The following is a 17,296-nucleotide window of genomic DNA, read 5'->3' as shown; positions in this document are numbered from 1 at the left end:
GTATTTTGACACGTGTGAGACACCGTAGCTCCGCCCTGATTTCATGCACATGATAACTGTCTAAATAATAGCTTGGGGCTACTGTGAAGCACTGTAGCTGACTACTTCTCTAAACGCGATTTTGACATGAGTTCATTAAAAGGAAGGATAATTACTGTTGTCGGAAGGTGAGAGAACTTGTTTAAGTGAGTCTGTCAAACTTTAACAATGCAGAATTGATGTGATTGTCTGGTAGTAATGGTTGTGTGGTCTTTGAACTTTACTGTATGTAATGGTGTTTGTGTATAGATGTTTTCGATATCTATCAGGACTCGTATACTGCGTGGCTTGTGAACAAATACGGGGATTTAAGGATTTTATTCAACAGGATTATGCATAGATGCATATTCAGCTCTTTAAACCTTTTCTTGAATGTCTTGAATTTGTGTTCATTGTAGCATGTGGGTTCCTGCTTAGTCCAAATATTGAGATATAATATGTTTTATTATATCTCAGTAGTATAAGTATGTTTATTTATATAAATAAATAAAATTAGATTTTTAAAGTATATTCATTTTCTGTCATGTCAACTGAATCCACTTCTAAATATTTGCCTTATTTTCTTGTATTTTTCTCATTGTTTCTATGTTGCACTATAAAGTGGGCTCATCGGCCGTTCCTGGGCCATGGTGTTCCTGAGTGGAGGATACAAGGTCAAGATATAAGACAACAAAGCAGGGCAAGCCTCGGCGGCCATCGCAGAGATCAAGTCAGTAGAAAACAAGAGAAACAATAAATGGATCGCAGTCATCAATATCCCCTTGGTTTTTGCATTGCTTAACTTTTGTCCTCTATTGATAGTAGATTGAACAGTGAAAAATAAAAAAGCAGGGATAGGGATAGTTCACAGCAACATCACTGTCATCATTTATTCACCTTCATGATGTTCAACCCTGTTTATGACAAAAGAACATTTGTGACCCTGGACAACAAAACCAGTCTTATGGGTCAATTTTTCGAAATTGAGATTTTTACATAATCTGAAAGCTGAATAAATAAACTTTCTATAGATATATGAGTTATTAAAATAGGACAATATCTGGCTGAGATACAACCGTTTAAAACTCAGGAATCTGAGATCGCAAAAAAATCTAAATATTGAGAAAATTACCTTTGAAGTTGTTAATCAGGGGCACTGTGGCAGACCATCCACTCACAAAAATAAAGTTTATATATATTTAAGGCAGGAAATTTACAAAATATCTTCATGGAACATGATCTTTACTTAATATCCTAATGATTTTTGGCATAAAAGAAAAATCGATAATTTTGACCCACACAATGTATTTTTGTCTTTTACTAAAAATGTTCCCGTGCTACTTAAGACTGGTTTTGTGAACCAGGGTCACATTTTGCAAAATGTTTTAGTGGTTTTGTCTCCATACAAATGGAAGTCAATTGGGACCAATGTTGTTTGATTGTTAACATTCTTCAAAATATCTTCTTTTGTGTGTTGAAGAGGGAATACAGATCATACAGAGTTGGAATGACATGTGAGTGAGTAGCTAAATGATGAAAGAATTGTAGCTTAATGATAGTATTAATAAAGTATATCCATGTTATGTTTCAGTGCAGTGTGTTGCAGTCTTACTTGTTTCACGTCTTTTGTCAGCAGAGGGCGCTATTAGGCTTTTTATCTCCTAGATATGAATCTAGTTGTTTTGGTTAGATTAGGTATTGCCCCTATGACATACAGTATGATACCCAAATCATGCTGTTATACATACAGTCGGAGTCACTTATTACTATCCTGGAAATTGAGATAAATTGAACATAAATATGAAAAAAGTTTGATTAAACCATTGAATTGAAATTCATAGGGGCATAATGTACAATTCACATAATATACATATACAACAAGATATATTAAACAAATAAAATTAAATAATTAAAGTTCAACATATAGTTTAGCACAATTTCACAAATGTTGACTGAAACATTTTATATAACTTAGTAGTTGGACAAAAATGTTAACCACCTGCCCATGCTTTTTAAGCAGAATTAGCATTAATTTTGTCAAACCTAATGGTGAACATTGTGTTTTTGTGTCACAGGAAACAGCTTGAGGAGCTTCAGCAGGCCAGTATGCTGAGAGGAAATCTCAACGCTGCAGAGCAGCTGAGTCTGCTCAGCAGTCATGATGACCTGCAGCAAGCTCTAGAGGGAGCCTTTTTTGTCCAGGTGCTTAAACCCTACATGCATGACTTCCTGTTGACCTGAAAGTGAGACTGGGAAACAGAGGCCAAAATCTTCCTGTTATGATAGTGTGAAAAAGAACAAAAGGGAGAAGAATGAGTGATCACGTGACGAAGACCAAATCAATCTTTCTCCTGTTTTTAACCATTTAGTCACTATACAAAGCACATGAAACCGTTTGAAACGTCCCATGATGTTCTAATCTAGAGAGGGATTGTCTTTCCCACTCGTGTTTATACGTCTTTATACACAGGTTTGTCAGCGTTATGATAAAAGCGCCACATGCATAAAATGTAAATGTTTAAGTATTAAAGAATATTGATCACTTAGGCACAAAACCTCTGTTAGCTGTGGGAAAGTGCTTGTTTTCTGTATGCTAGTGGTGTAACGTGGCAATGGACAGTTCTTTTTCGTCTCAGTTATAAAGACATCAGCATGACATCAATTCCTGGTATGTGCTATTTTGACAAACTTTGATTTATTGTTTTGCTGACCTTTTTGTTATAATTGTTGGTTTTACTTTGTAATTGTTGTCCACGTTTGTTTCGTCAACAGTCAAAATGAGCAAATATCAATACGTAGATATCAAGTTTTACACGATTCACATATTCCACTTCCTTGTGTCTTCTTTTCCTCATTCGTATATGCTAATTATTAACCGTCAGCTGTTTGTGTTTTCTTTCAAAAGGAGTGTGTGTTTGAGGATCTGGAAGCCAAGCAGACAGTCTTTCAAGAGGTGGAGAATCTTGTCACAGAAAACGTGATTCTCAGTAGTTCCACTTCCTGCCTGATGCCAAGCAACGTGTTTTCTCGGGTCCAGAACCAAACTCGATGTATTATATCTCATCCGGTTAGTGATCACTGCATTCTGTGAGTTTAAAGGAATACTTTACCCAAAAATGACAATTCTGTCATGAATTACTCATCCTCAAATTGTTCCAAACCTGTATAAATTTAGTTGTTTGGTTGAACACAACTGAGATTTCAGGGGTAGTCAAGTCAAAGGTGCCTCAGAACTTGAAAATATCTTATTTTGTGTTTAACAGAACAAAACAATATACAGTATATACAATAGCATATACTACTATGTAGTAGAAATCTCAGTTGCTAACATTCTTCCAAATATCTTTCTCTGTGTTCAACAGAACAAAGCAGTTTATACAGGTTTGGAACAATTTGAGGATTAGTAATTCAAGACAGAATTTTCATTTTTGGGTGGAGTATACTCTCAAATTTAATATCCACCAGGATGATCTCTGTGCTTTCATGGCCAAATCATTCCAACTGCCAAGCCTTTTATTTACATTAATACATATTTATAAACTAGTGTTTATAGCCAGTGCTTATTTTGAGTTGAATGAAGTTTGACAATGCAAAGAATTTTACTGTTTTGTCTTTAAATAAATTGCTAACAGTAACAGTAGCGTAGCCAGAAAAGAGACTCTGGGTGTGCATTAGAAAAACTGGGTGTGCCACATTTATTAAAAGATTAAAGTGCAAAAAACCCAACTCTGCTTATACCGTTACAGAATACACTGGGCTGATGTGTAAAACTAAACTCGCCACATATCCATAAAACTATATACATTTTATATACATTATCAAATATAACTATTCATTACATTCAACAACAACAACAACAACGCCATAACACATAAACAGTACCGTTAATAATGCCTCGATGGGGGAGACGGCGTGGCCTGACCTTGAATGCGTCAATTATGTCATCTGGGTCCAGTGTTTCTGTGAGCTCTCATTGTAAGTAAACAACAATAGCACGAGTATAATTTTTTTATTAAAACCCTTTCACACGTAAGTTTAAAATTTTCAGAATGACTCCCTGGCGTGAGTTTTTTTCAAGGCAACCGTTAGAACGTATCACTTTAATATTTACATGGCGACGCGGGTCTGCTTATCATGTGACAGACACACTGCTTTTACGTAATTTTTCTTTTTTATTCAAAATATTCACAAACTTGTTAACTATGATATGAAATATTTGATATTCCGATTGTCAAATATGTGTATATGAATGTGTTTTGTTGTTTAAACACTTTTATAATTATCGCGTTAGTTGAGCTAACAGTTATAAGCGGGCGCTGTCATGTTTGTTTGTGCCGCATTTACAGCACGTGAATTTAAATGTATGAAGCCTAAAATAAACATTATGTGATTGAAAGCACTGCATAGTTGTGATATGTGAGAGGATTGAGTAAGTCTGTCTCTGGCTCAGTGCCAGCCAAGGCGCCGAATGTTCTAATCACACCAGTGTGATCGTATACGCGCCAAAGGGTTAACTTAAGACTTAAAAAAAAACAGCATTTATTTTTAGGTGTGCCAGCTGCCACTTTGGGTGGCACCGGCACACCCGTGTCTACGCCACTGAACAGTAACATTAATAAAAACTATTACTATTACTATCGTTACTATTGTATTGTGTACATTTTTACCATATCATTTCTATACAAGCAACAAGGCAGGATTGGTCAGTAGCATTTAAGGCGGGGTAAAAGCATTTAAAGCAAAGTCAGTAGCATTTAAAGCAAAGATTCAATTCAGTGCTGTTGCAGTAGTGATTGTAATGTAAGCTCATCGAAAAACTTGTTATTGTAGATGTCCTTACATCATTCAAGCTTTGAGAACATTTAGGAATAGTTTGAGATTTTATTCTACTACATTCAGTTTAGCTTTAGTATTTTTATGGGTATTAGGGATGCACCGAATGTTCGGCAACCGAACATGTTCGGCAGAAAATAGCAAAAAAGCATGATTGTTGTTCGGCCGAATATGTGAAATGGCCGCATACATTTTACCGAGCATGACTTGTGATACGATCAAGCAGCAACCAGCGGAGAGAGAGAGAGAGGCGCGCGCGCGTGTGCCTTGAAAGCGAATGAAAGCGTCTTTACCGGTCGGTAACTTTACTTCAGAGTAGGGCTGTGCCGATAAACGATATCATATCGAATCTCGATAGAATGTATTTCAAAAACGATGATAAGCTATTGGCATTTTGACTCGATATGGATTAATCTTACAGTTTAACAGAACGCAGAAATAAACGCAACAACAGTCAGTCAGCATGCAGCTTTTATCATGCGCGTCAAAGTACAAAGTCCATTTCATACTGCACTCAACAAAGAACACTCAACATGAGGAGGAAAACATGACTGGAAGCGGAAACAAATGTGAAACTAACCTCGAGTTGTCATCACGCGGTTTATCAAGTGTCTTATTTTTTTTTCGCAATAGCCGGTTAAACAAAACAAACTTGAGGCGCAATTGCAAGCAAGTTACTTCGAAACTCAAGCACAAACGTTTTTATATCCATCGTTAACATATCTGCTAACATGAGCTGGTGCTTATGAAACAAACCAGCGCTGCCCTGTACAGATTAGAGATGTAATGAAGTGAGTTTGTGTGCACATTAAAATATTGAACATGTAAGATGCTTGCATGATTAAAGAAATGAACTACAGTTTATGTGAGATGTCTTTAAGGTTCACTGAATGCATTGAATGAATCCCACTACTCGAGCAAGACATTATTGCAGCGTTATGTATCTGCGCAGGTGCTGAGCCAATAGCGTTCGAATGTACACAGTAACGGAGCCCTTTCATTGGTTGAATGTACTGAATGAACACTCCCTTTACTTAACAAGTCAAATGAGTCAAAATGAGACTGAAAGAACTGGTACATGTTGTTTATGGCCTAATATCCTCTGTGTTGCAACAGTGCATTAATTTAATTGAATTTTAACTGGTTAAAGGTTAACTTTTGTTAATAAACTGTATTTAAAATAGATTATTTTAAATACAGTTTTTTAAATTAAATATATATGGAAATAAATATCGTTATCGATCAATATAGAAAAAAACTATCGAGTTTACTTTTTTGCCATATCGCCCAGCCCTACTTCAGACGGAAGCGGGCTGTCTGACAGTAGCCCCGCCGCTCGCGACATCCTTTGACATCATACAGTCGTCGCGTGCACTCAGTCCCCTGTACTAAACAACTTGTCAAAGTATGTTCTGTGCATCCCGGACACGAGTGCACCTTCTGAGAGAACAGTCAGCTTTTGTGGGCGGAGTTTGGAGGAGAGACATGAACTGATATGGTTGTCAGTCAGAATTGCTTGCATTGGATGTTTTTTTTTTCTTAAAATCATTTTGCAATGTAGCCTATAATAATCCAACAGTTTTCGTTTATTCGTATTTTTATCTTATAGGCCTAATGTTGAATGACACTTTTTAATGAACTGTTTTGTTGTACGGGTATAGAGTAACTTACATTACATTCTTTTAGCAGTCAGTTATAGGCCTAATATAGGCTATTCAATTTCAATTTTTTGTTTTAATTGACTTTGTTTTGCTCAATATTATTTTAAGTTGTATTGTATTTTATTGAAAAGCAAGACAAATTATAAAAAGCACATTTTGACCATTCAGTTTATGCAATAGTGAAAAAAATGACTAAATAAATAGAAGAAATGCAAAAAACCATGTTCGGTGTTCGGTATTCACCCTTCGGCCAAGTGTTTCATTTTTATTCGGCTTCGGCCAAGAATTTTCATTTCGGTGCATCCCTAATGGGTATGTCAAGTTGTTCTTGTTAGTTAGCCGCAGGTGCACATGTTTCTGAAGGGGAAGAATGGGGTTGGATGAGTATGTTGGGCTTCACCGGACTTTGAGTTGTTCTTTACCCAAGGGCAATTCCACTCCCAACTCATAAGCAGGAATGTCTTCGTTTCATTTCTGTCCTTCAAAACAGTTTGAGGCAAATAGTTCACTTTTACCTGCTTTGAGTAAATATTTAATCCTAAATGCCACACGTTTGTGAGCAGGCATGCAGAGAGAAAGACCTTCATAGTGGAAAAAAGTCTAAAACAAAGGCCTTATCTCTAGCTATAGCAAACACATAGATACAGTGACCTTGTCTGTGAGCAAAGAAAGATAGAAAAATGTGATTTTTGTTAACTGCTTATTTGATCATTAATTCACAGGTAAACCCGCCATACTATGTGCGTCTGGTTGAGCTGGTGCCACACCCGAAAACACTTGATACTGTCATGGATGCCGCTTATTCACTGATGACCGATGTTGGTCAAGCACCTGTGCGTCTCAGGAAGGAGATTGACGGTTTTGCGTTGAACCGGGTTCAGTATGCAATCATAGCAGAGTCCTGGAGGCTGGTTCAGGTTGGTTGAGTCATGAAACAAACACATGTTAGTTACACATTGTACACATGTAAAATGACTCTGCATAATAATTTTTTAACTATAGACACCTTCAGTGGTAACATTCTTTCATTCATTAAATTGTAATGGCTTTGACCAGTGCACTCCTAAAAACTCCTAAAAAAAGTCAATTGGTCTTATGAATTTGTAGGTTAATAGAAAGAAAGGGAGTGAGGGAGGGAGGGAGAAAATAATAGAGGCTCTTATTGTGTTTGTTGCAACATCACAGTCTTATCACACTGTTTACAGATGATCGATTGAAAAAAATAATACAATGTCTTTTCAGTGTTTCTCTTGAGAGACTATCAAACAGCTTATCTTTCCTCACACTGGTGGTTTTGTCCCAGGCTGTATAGTACGTCCATTACAGTGTATCAAATGAACATGATCCACTTTAAAAACCAAGCCCATGAACTAAAAACAAAAAGCAAAGTCACGGGAGCACTTTTGCAAATAATGAATACCTCATTGTCAACTTGAAATGTCACAGGATTAAATCATTTTTGTTGCGAAATGAATTGCTGATTGCTGTTAAAATGACTCAAGTCATTTACATTAAAGACAAGTCGTAGTGGTTTCATTAAAGATGAGAAACGACTAGAAAGTCTTATTTTTTAATATATTGAATTATCTACTACCATCTACACTATTATCTTCTAACAGGTGTCAATCTGGATTATAAGGATAAAATGGAATTAAATGTAATAGGATTCATATATAGACCATTCTATGGTCATTTTATTGACCAAAAGGTTTTTACAGCACATTTCTTTAGCTACAGTTACGTAATTTTAAACTTCAAGTTTTGCTATCATTTATTTACCCTCACTCTGTTGCAAAACTGTATGACTTTCTTTATTACAATGAACACAAAAATAAATATTTTCAAAATAGTCAGATTATTCCTTTTTTAGACCAGTGACCGAAACGCAGAAATTTGAAAAGGCTTACAAGTATAAATGGCATTTAATACAAACAAGTCGCTGTGAATATACACAAGTGTGAATGAGATTTGAAAGCAAAAGGCAAACATTTTCTGATAATGACAACATGAATTTCAATCTGTTCTTCACACCAAGCTATTGTATGGCTTCTGAAGATTTTAAATATAGTAATAAGTCATAAAAACAATCAAATATTTTTCTTCAATAAAATACCTTTTTCCACTTTTACTTCAATATTCTACAAAAAAACATCTCCTTTTGCTTTCCACAGAAGAAAGCAAGTTGGACTGGTTTGTAATGATATGAGGTTAAGTAAATGATAACTGTGTTGTAATTTTGTATTTTTGGATCAAATAACCCTTCAGTTGTAGAAACAAATCCAATTGATTTTTGAAGATTTAACTGTCCTTTAACCTCTGAAGCATGTTCTCAGCATTTATAGTGAGTCAGGCACCTGAGGTACAGTACTAAAGACAAGAAATGGCTAATGATAGTGTTCTTACCAGAGGACATGCTGTCACCTACTGTAGATATTTTGAGAGGCTAAAATTGAAACATTCGTATTTTTCAGTTTTACAAGGCCATTTATTTTAATGGCCTATTTTAATCCATATCTGAATCCATTTAACTATACTCTTTAAGAGCCATATAGAAACAGAATAAAAATAGCTGCTATTCTACTTTTTTCTATTTCTGCTGTAGTTCTGAAGACCAAACGTCACATTAGTTGGTCTTTTGAATCGTGTTATTTATTTATTTACATTGGCAAGAAAAAGTATGTGAACCTTTTGGAATTTCATTGTTTTCTGAATAAATTTGTCATAAAATGTGATCTGATCTTCAAGTCAAGGGTATTGACAAACATAATGTGTCTAAAAATAATAATCTTTCATGTCTTTATTGAACATACTCATTCAACGTTCAAAATGGCAGTGGAAAAAGTAAGTGAACCCTTAGAATTAATAACTGGTTGACCCCCCTTGGCAGCAATAACCTCAACCAGACGCTTCCTGTAGCTGTGGATCAGACCTGCACATCGTTGAAGAGAAATTTTAGCCCATTCTTCCTGGCAGAACTGCTTTAGCTCTGTCATATTCTTTGGACGTCTCATGTGTATGGCCCTCTTCAAGTCAATCCATAGCATCTCTATTGGGTTGAGGTCTGGGCTCTGACTTGGCCACTCCAAAAGGCGGATTTTGTTTTTCTGAAGCCATTCTGTTGTGGACATGCTCCGGTGTTTTGGGTCATTGTCCTGTTGCGTCACCCACCTTCTACACAGTTTCAGCTGACGTACAGACATTCTCACATTATCCTGAAGAATTGTCTGATATACACTTGGGAATTCATCTTCCCCTCAATGATTCCAAGCTGGCCAGGTCCTGATGCAGCAAAGCAGGCCCAAATCATGATGTTTCCTCCACCATACTTTACAGTTGGGATGATGTTTTCATGATGATATGCCGTGCCCTTTCTACGCCAGATGTAGTGCTGTGTGTTTTTTACAAATAGTTCAATCTTAGCTTCATCAGTCCACAAAACATTTTGCCAATACCGCTGTGGAGTGTCAATGTGCTCTTTTGCAAACTTCAGGCGTGCAACAATGTAATTTTTACTCTGCTTGTTCAGTGTTTTACGTATTGTAGACTCATGAACAGAGATGTTAGCAAGTTCCAATGATGCCTTCAAATCTTTGGCTGTCATTCGGGGTTGTTTCTTTACCTCATTGATGAGTCTTCATTGTGCTCTTGGTGTCATTTTGACTGGGTGCCCACTTCTTGGTAGAGTAGCAACAGTCCCAAAGTGTCTCCATTTGTTTGCCTAACTGTAGACTGGTGAATTTCTAAAGTCTTTGAAATAACTTTGTAACCCTTGCCAGCTTTATGTAAATCAACAATTCTTGATCGTAGATCCTCTGAAAGCTTTTTTTGGTGAGGCATGGTTCACATAAGCGTGTTCTTCTTGTGCAGAGCAAACTCCAAAAGTTTGAGGGGTTTTTATCAGTCAAAGTAGCTGTAGTCCACACCTCCAAACTTATTATCTTAACGAGACTCCATGTGTGCTAAAACCTGACTCCAATTAGCTTTTTTGAGGTCATTAACTCAAGGGTTCACATACCTTTTCCACAAGCGCTACAAGGTTTTTTTGGTTGTTCTCAATAAAGACATGAAAGATCAAAAAAATGTTGTGTTATTATTTTTAGACACATTATGTGACAAATTTATTCAGAAAACCATGAAATTCCAAAAGGTTCACATACTTTTTCTTGCCACTGTACTTAAGTCTTATCATACGCATTATAGGATGAATGATTTTTCTAAAGATTTCCCATTAACGGCAGTTGCAGTACATTTCCTTCCTGGTAAAATTTTGCTTCTTTCCTTCCTGGTAAAATTTAGCTTCTTTCCTTATAACATCAGTGACGTCATAAATTTAATGAAAATTATTATTTTTTTAAGCTTACTGGTAATATTTAAGGTCAAGGTCAAGATTTATTTATAAAGCACATTAAAACAACACGAGTTGACCAAAGTGCTACACAAGCAGTATAGCAAAAGACGCGCATGATAAAACATCACACCAAGTATTATTATCTGAATTCATAATAACACAAACTGCTACAACACAAACTACTACCCCTGAAAAAAATATACATACGAGAATAAAACCAAGTTATGAGTAAGCCTGAGAGACAAGATATGTTTTAACTGATACTTTAAAAGCAGTTATTGTAGGCGAAGCTCTAATCGGTAGCGGGTTCCAAAGTTTTGGAACATAGACTGAAAAAGACCTGTCTCCCATAGATTTCAGACAAGATTTCGGGACATTTAGTAGCAACTGGTCTGTAGATCTAAGTGATCTCTGAGGTAGATAAAAACTTCTGATATATAAATAGCTTTAAACACATAGGTTAAGACCTTAAAATCAATTCTTTGTTTCACTGGGAGCCAATGGAGATAGGCTCGGATAGGTGAGATATGTTCCCTCTTTTTTGTCCCAGTCAGAAAGCGAGCTGCAGCATTTTGGACCATTTGTAATCGTAAGAGTGATGACTGCTGATTTGTTTTGCAAACTTCAAATGGCAATCAAAAACGACTCCCAGGTTTTTAACATAAGACTGTATTCGTCAATCAGCGATTTGGAGCCAAACAGGACAACCTCTGTCTTTTTTTCATTCAACTGGAGAAAATCTTCATCCATCCATTCCTTAATATCCTTTAGACATGCTAGTAAAGAAAGAACAGAATCGCTGCCAGAATCTAGTGGCAAATAGAGCTGGGTATCGTCTGCGTAGATGTGATAGGAAACCTTAAGATTAGGGGTGTCACGGAACGTTTAGACAGAACCCAATCGCAGACGGGAGATACAACAGAAATGTTTTTTTAAACAAAAAACACAAAACAAAATCCCACGAGGGGGAAAACAGACAGGGAGTCAAAAATAACACAAAATACACTAATACAACGGGTAGAAACGAGGCTTGGACTAGGGAACCAGTGAAACATGAACAACTCGAGAATTACTAGAAACAATTGACACAACTATTTCAACATGGAGTATAGACAACAAACCGGCAAAGGAAAGAGAACAAAGGGGCATTATATAAGGGAAAACTAACGAAGGATAATTACATACGGGAGGTGACGGGCAAGTAACTGGGATTAACACTCAGGGTATGATTACGGGAGACAGGAAGGCGGGGCTGAGAGACAAGACAGGATGACACACACCGAAAGTGACAACAAAAGCCACGTGTCTCCACACAAATGCAACATAAACCCGTAAGAAGTGGTACTGTCACGACTCCGTCCAGCGAGCATGAAAACTCATAACAGGAAGGACAGAGTCCTGACAAGGGGAAACATGTAAAGGGAAAATAAAACTGGACCCAAAATTGAATATTGACAATGAGGTTTTACAAAATCTGATTATCGATGTCTTCTTAATACTACACTTATGGTAATATTGTAAATATCAACCTCAATGGTTGCTCACAATGGTTACAAACTCTCTCGCCATCTCCTTACACTCTTATTTTCATTTCTTGGATTATTTTAATAGATATTGGGATCCTATCGTTATTGTAAAATCTTTCTCTGCGATAATGGTGTCGTGAAAATATGATTTGTTCTCATTAGTTTTGCCATTTCCGTTCTTTGCAATGTCATGATGTCATGTAAGACATTCAGAGGGCACGCTGTGTGTTGGCACTTTATTTCTTTACATGTTTAGTATTAAGTAATGAACTTCAAAATGAAAGATGTACTCATTGAAAGACAAGCCTATCGCTTCAGTTCTAGACAAGAGCCACCAATGATGCACATGGGTGTGATGGAATTTAAAGATGTTATGTGTATTAAAAAATGATGTGTACGCAAGTGCTACAGGTATGTGTTTCAGTATGTGACTATGTAGACTGGACGACCCATGAAATTGTGAGTGTTTTAAATATGTGAATGTTCAGTTTTTCAAGTGTTTATGAAAGCAAAATCTGCTATATTTACTAAGAGGACTTTAAAGCAGCACTATAGAACTTTTGCTCACGGTTCCCCCATGTGGTTGATAAGCGCAATTGTCTGTTACCAGTGTTGTAAATAATGTCGCTGTATAAACTTCCCAGTGGGCAGCGCTTTAACATGTTTGGAAACACATGCTAAATGCGAAAAGGGATCATCTGCTGTCTTGTTTTTCTACAGCAACTTCAGAAGAATCTGCTTGCATAACTCTTAAATGGTATTTAGGCTTTAAATGAAGATGAATGTCGATGAACCAGTTAAACCAGCACGCAACTGTGGTAATTTAAAAGAAGTTGCAGAAGCTAGTCTATGTTAATAATTGTTCAGAGTTCATTGTGGTCACTCTAGCTGCTGTGACCTTTGCACATGTGCTGCCGTATCACGCTTTTGTGTTCAGCAGCATTGTTCTGGTCTTCAGACGTTTGATCTTTTGTTCAGCTTGAAAAGTCTTATTGAACATGTGTTTGAGTTTGATGTTTTACATCGTTTGTACTGACATTGTATGTTGTTGTGACATTGTGTATGTACTGAGCCCATATCCATTTGAATTGTTCTGTTGCTGAAAATCTAGTTGACCTGGAGCGGATATCGCCAGAAGGCTTTAAACATAACTAACAAAGTGTCACTTAGGCACTTTAAATGAAAGGTCTTGGATGTTAGTTTACACTGTTTGTTTTGGAGTATAGATGTCCTTTTTTGTAGTTTAGTTGTTTTATTTGTGCAAATCAAAATAAGATTTGGGAATTTTTTGTGTTTCGCATTTTAAGTTTGAAGGCTACCCCACTATAGATTTGCAGCTCAAATCCACTTCGGCTTCCTCTTGGAGTTCATTTGGGACCTTTGAGAGAGAGCCAGTTCTGGAAAGTAGAGCAGCTGGGAAAGCTAATGGCTGCCCCTGGTTATTACCGCAGAGGAAAGGACTCTTTTCACGGTTCCCCCAGCCAGTCCGCCGCCTGGCGACACCAAGATAACAGCCTCGTTGTTGCCCACAGGAAATGAACAAAGACTACCCTGTCCCCCTCCTAAACTCGTCCCCCGCTACCCAGTCTGTATCCAAGCTTTGATTTCAGCACAGTCAGGCAGCAAGTATCTGTAGTCACAGGTAACCTGAGTGCAAAGTGGGCCGAAGCCTGGCACAACCACACTTACCTCTCCTGCCATCCCATTATTATGAGGACACTGAGTTAAATGATAAGAGAAACCCTATACGGTGGGAGCGGCTTTAGTACTCTTCGAGTGGGTTAAAAGGGGGACAGCCTCCGATTTCCCCCAGTGAGGTTGACCAAACCTTGTTTGCCAGACAAACTACAAAGTAGGGAAGACGTGATTTTAGGATTAAAAGATTAGTTATCCAGTTTGAGAAACCTTGTCTTCGATCCAAGTGTATGATACATGCATTACTAAATGAATCTCTTATTTTCCTGGTCCAGGATGGTGTGATCTCAGTGGAGGACATTGATCTGGTGATGTCAGAGGGCCTAGGCATGCGCTACGCTTTCATAGGCCCCATTGAAACCATGCATCTCAACGCACCAGAAGGCAAGCTACGTCTTAAAGGTACAGTTCACCCAAAGATGAAAATTCTGTTATAATTTACTCACCCTCAGGTTGTTCCAAACCTGTTTAAAACTGTTTAAAAAGATATTTGAAAAAATGTAACTAACCAAACAGATCTCATCCCCCATTTACTGCCATAGTAGGGAAAATAAATACTAGTCAATAGGGGATGAGAGTGGTTTGGTGACTGACATTCTTCCAAATATCTTCCTTTGTGTTTAGCAAAACAAAGAAATGTATACAGGTTTAGAACAAACTGAGGGTGATTAAATGATGACAGAATTTTCATTATTGGGTGAACTACCCCTTTAACCAATGCAATTTTTACAAAAGAAAACTTGTGAGCTCAGTGAAAGAAAGGCATTTTCATGCACTTTTAATGGTGCATATTAGACGCTGAGCAAAGCTCATACCACACACTCAAACGTTTGTAAATCCACATAGGCATATATGTTAAAATCTCATGTTCGTGGTAAAAATCAGAGGGCAGTGTGAAATGTGTAGGATAACCCCATGAACTCTGCTCTGCCATGTGAAACCAGTACTTAATGATGACGACAGATTAATAACCAGCCTCAGTACTGACTACTCGTATTAACAGTGAGGTGTTACAGTACTTTGCATAATGATAATAAAGCCCCCTGTTACATTGCATTAAGGGCAGGTTTGTTCTCAGAATGTAAGGCAAGAACTGTGGCTGAACTTTCACTGGTGCACATTTTATCTGCTAAGGACCTTCGAAAAAGCACTCATGCCTTTCAAGTGCCAGCTACTCAAGTTATGCTTGAAAATATCTAAGTAAACAAGACACTAAATAAAGCATTTTTTGCTGAATCATCATGTCCATGTTAAAATATGAGTAGTTGACAGACTAATATGCAAATTTGTCCTATGGTGTGACGGAAACAATTTAGGGAAAAAACTAACAATGAAGATAAATCACTCTTATTGTATATGAAAAAAATATTAATAATATAAAACAATGTAATATTATCAGTTTGTTTTCAAAATTTTGCTATGTCACACCATAGAACACATGTACGATTTATTCATCAACTATACCCACATTCTAGTTTTGCTACAGTTGGTCATATCATGTAGGGTGTCATCTATTAACCGGTTCTAAACATCTCTTTGTGTGTTATCGTGATATACAGTATATATCTTTTTATCATCGAATTGTCTGCTTTCTGTGTTTTGTCTGTTCAGGTATAGAAGACTATCTCCAGCGCTACAGTGAGGGTATCAAAAGGGTTCTTAATACTTTTGGACCTGTTCCAGAATTTTCAGGAGAGGCAGCAGCTAGAATTACAAAAGTATGATAATTGTGTCTTTATTGTGAAATTCTTGCACAACTCTGAAATCTGTTGTTTTAGAAATCAGATTTTTTATTGTTACAAACTAAAATGAAAATTGAATCCGCCACTTCAGGAGATCTGTGAGTTGATCCCTGGAGATCAGGAGCACCTCACAGCCAGGAGAGAGAGAAGAGATCAGCTGCTGATGGGTCTGGCCAAGCTGAAGAAATGATGCATGCTCTATACGATACTATAGCTGAATAGATGGGTATACTGTAAATCATCTGAGCCAATGATGTCTGGAGTACAACCTGGAAGATCAACATCATTATTCATTATTAAAAGATGACTGTAACAAAACATAACCTTTAATGGTTTAAGGGAGTGAACATGCAGTGATTTTCATGTAATTATAGGTAGAATGTTGAGAAAGATATATTAAGTAATTTTTTTAAGTCTGTTTTTGCTACAAATGTTTCATTGAAACAACTGAAGCACTTTTTTCCTCATGGTGTAATAAAAAGGAAAATGCAAACAATTCACTAGTTGGCATGTCCATATGGTCCACCCCGCCGGAAGGTTTGGCTCCATGTAATTTCCACCTTCCAGCAAACTTTACAGTGATGACTGCTTCATGTCACAAAGTACTTCATGTAACTGCAAATAGTACTTGAGCAAAAATAGCTCAAGTACTATTTTAAACAAGTATTTAACTGATACAGTAGACACATTTAAATATTTAATAAAAAAAATTGACAGAAAAAACTCCCTCTGCTAATGAATGCAAATGTAAAACCATTACTTCGAAAAAAAAATGTATCGGTTTCATCGGACACACACACTACCCACTTACGATCTGTGCTTGGTTAATATGTGACCCTGGACCACAAAACCAGTCTTAAGTAACACAGGAACATTTTTGGTAATAGCCAAAAAACATTGTATGGGTCAAAATTATCGATTTTTCTTTTATGCCAAAAATCATTAGGTTAAGTAAAGATCATGTTCCATGAAGATATTTTGTAAATTTCCTACCATAAATATATAAAAACTTTATTTTTGTGAGTAATATGCTATGCTAAGGACTTCATTTGCGACTTTAAAGGCGATTTTCTCAATATTTCGATTTTTTGCACCCTCAGATTCCAGATTTTAAATATCTCGACCAAATATCGTCCTATCCTAACAAACCATACATCAATGGGAAGCTTATTTATTCAGCTTTTAGATGATGTAAAAATCTCAGTTTTGAAAAATTGACACTTTTAGAGGCTGTGTCCACCGAGGCGTTTACGCCTGCGGCCGGCGTGTTTATTCAATTGTTTTCAACGGAAACGCCGCGCTTTTTAAAAAAAGCCATCAGTTGACGTCTTTTTCCGCGCTGGTGCTATGCGTTTTTCCCACGATCAGCGCCGGCGTTCGACCGGGCGCCCAGAGTTGAAAAATGCTCAACTTTGAGCAGAACGCTGCGCCTGCAGCGGGCGTTTTCAGCCGAAATCCTGCCGTTTTCAGCCG

At 37.0% G+C, this 17,296-nt stretch overlaps 1 protein-coding gene across 2 annotated transcripts; it reads left to right on the top strand.

The window, feature by feature from the left end:
• The first annotated feature begins 48 nt into the window (after positions 1-48).
• On the top strand, positions 49-16,584 carry cryl1 (crystallin, lambda 1). Of its 2 annotated transcripts, none has more exons than XM_057336887.1 (8): positions 49-167; positions 641-748; positions 2,094-2,220; positions 2,924-3,085; positions 7,235-7,429; positions 14,357-14,483; positions 15,693-15,799; positions 15,915-16,584. In XM_057336887.1, the coding sequence occupies exons 3-8, from the start codon at positions 2,125-2,127 to the stop codon at positions 16,011-16,013; spliced, it is 786 nt and encodes a 261-aa protein (XP_057192870.1). In that variant the 5' UTR covers positions 49-167; positions 641-748; positions 2,094-2,124; the 3' UTR covers positions 16,014-16,584. The 2 variants fall into 2 exon arrangements, with proteins under 2 accessions (XP_057192870.1, XP_057192871.1); XM_057336888.1 differs by having other exon boundaries at positions 57-185.
• The last annotated feature ends 712 nt before the right edge of the window (positions 16,585-17,296 follow it).

This window comes from Triplophysa rosa, linkage group LG6 (genome assembly GCF_024868665.1).
Source record: "Triplophysa rosa linkage group LG6, Trosa_1v2, whole genome shotgun sequence".
NCBI lineage: Eukaryota > Metazoa > Chordata > Actinopteri > Cypriniformes > Nemacheilidae > Triplophysa > Triplophysa rosa.
The sequence above is the reverse complement of the archived record's forward strand: the minus strand, read 5'-3'. Positions and strand labels throughout refer to the sequence as shown.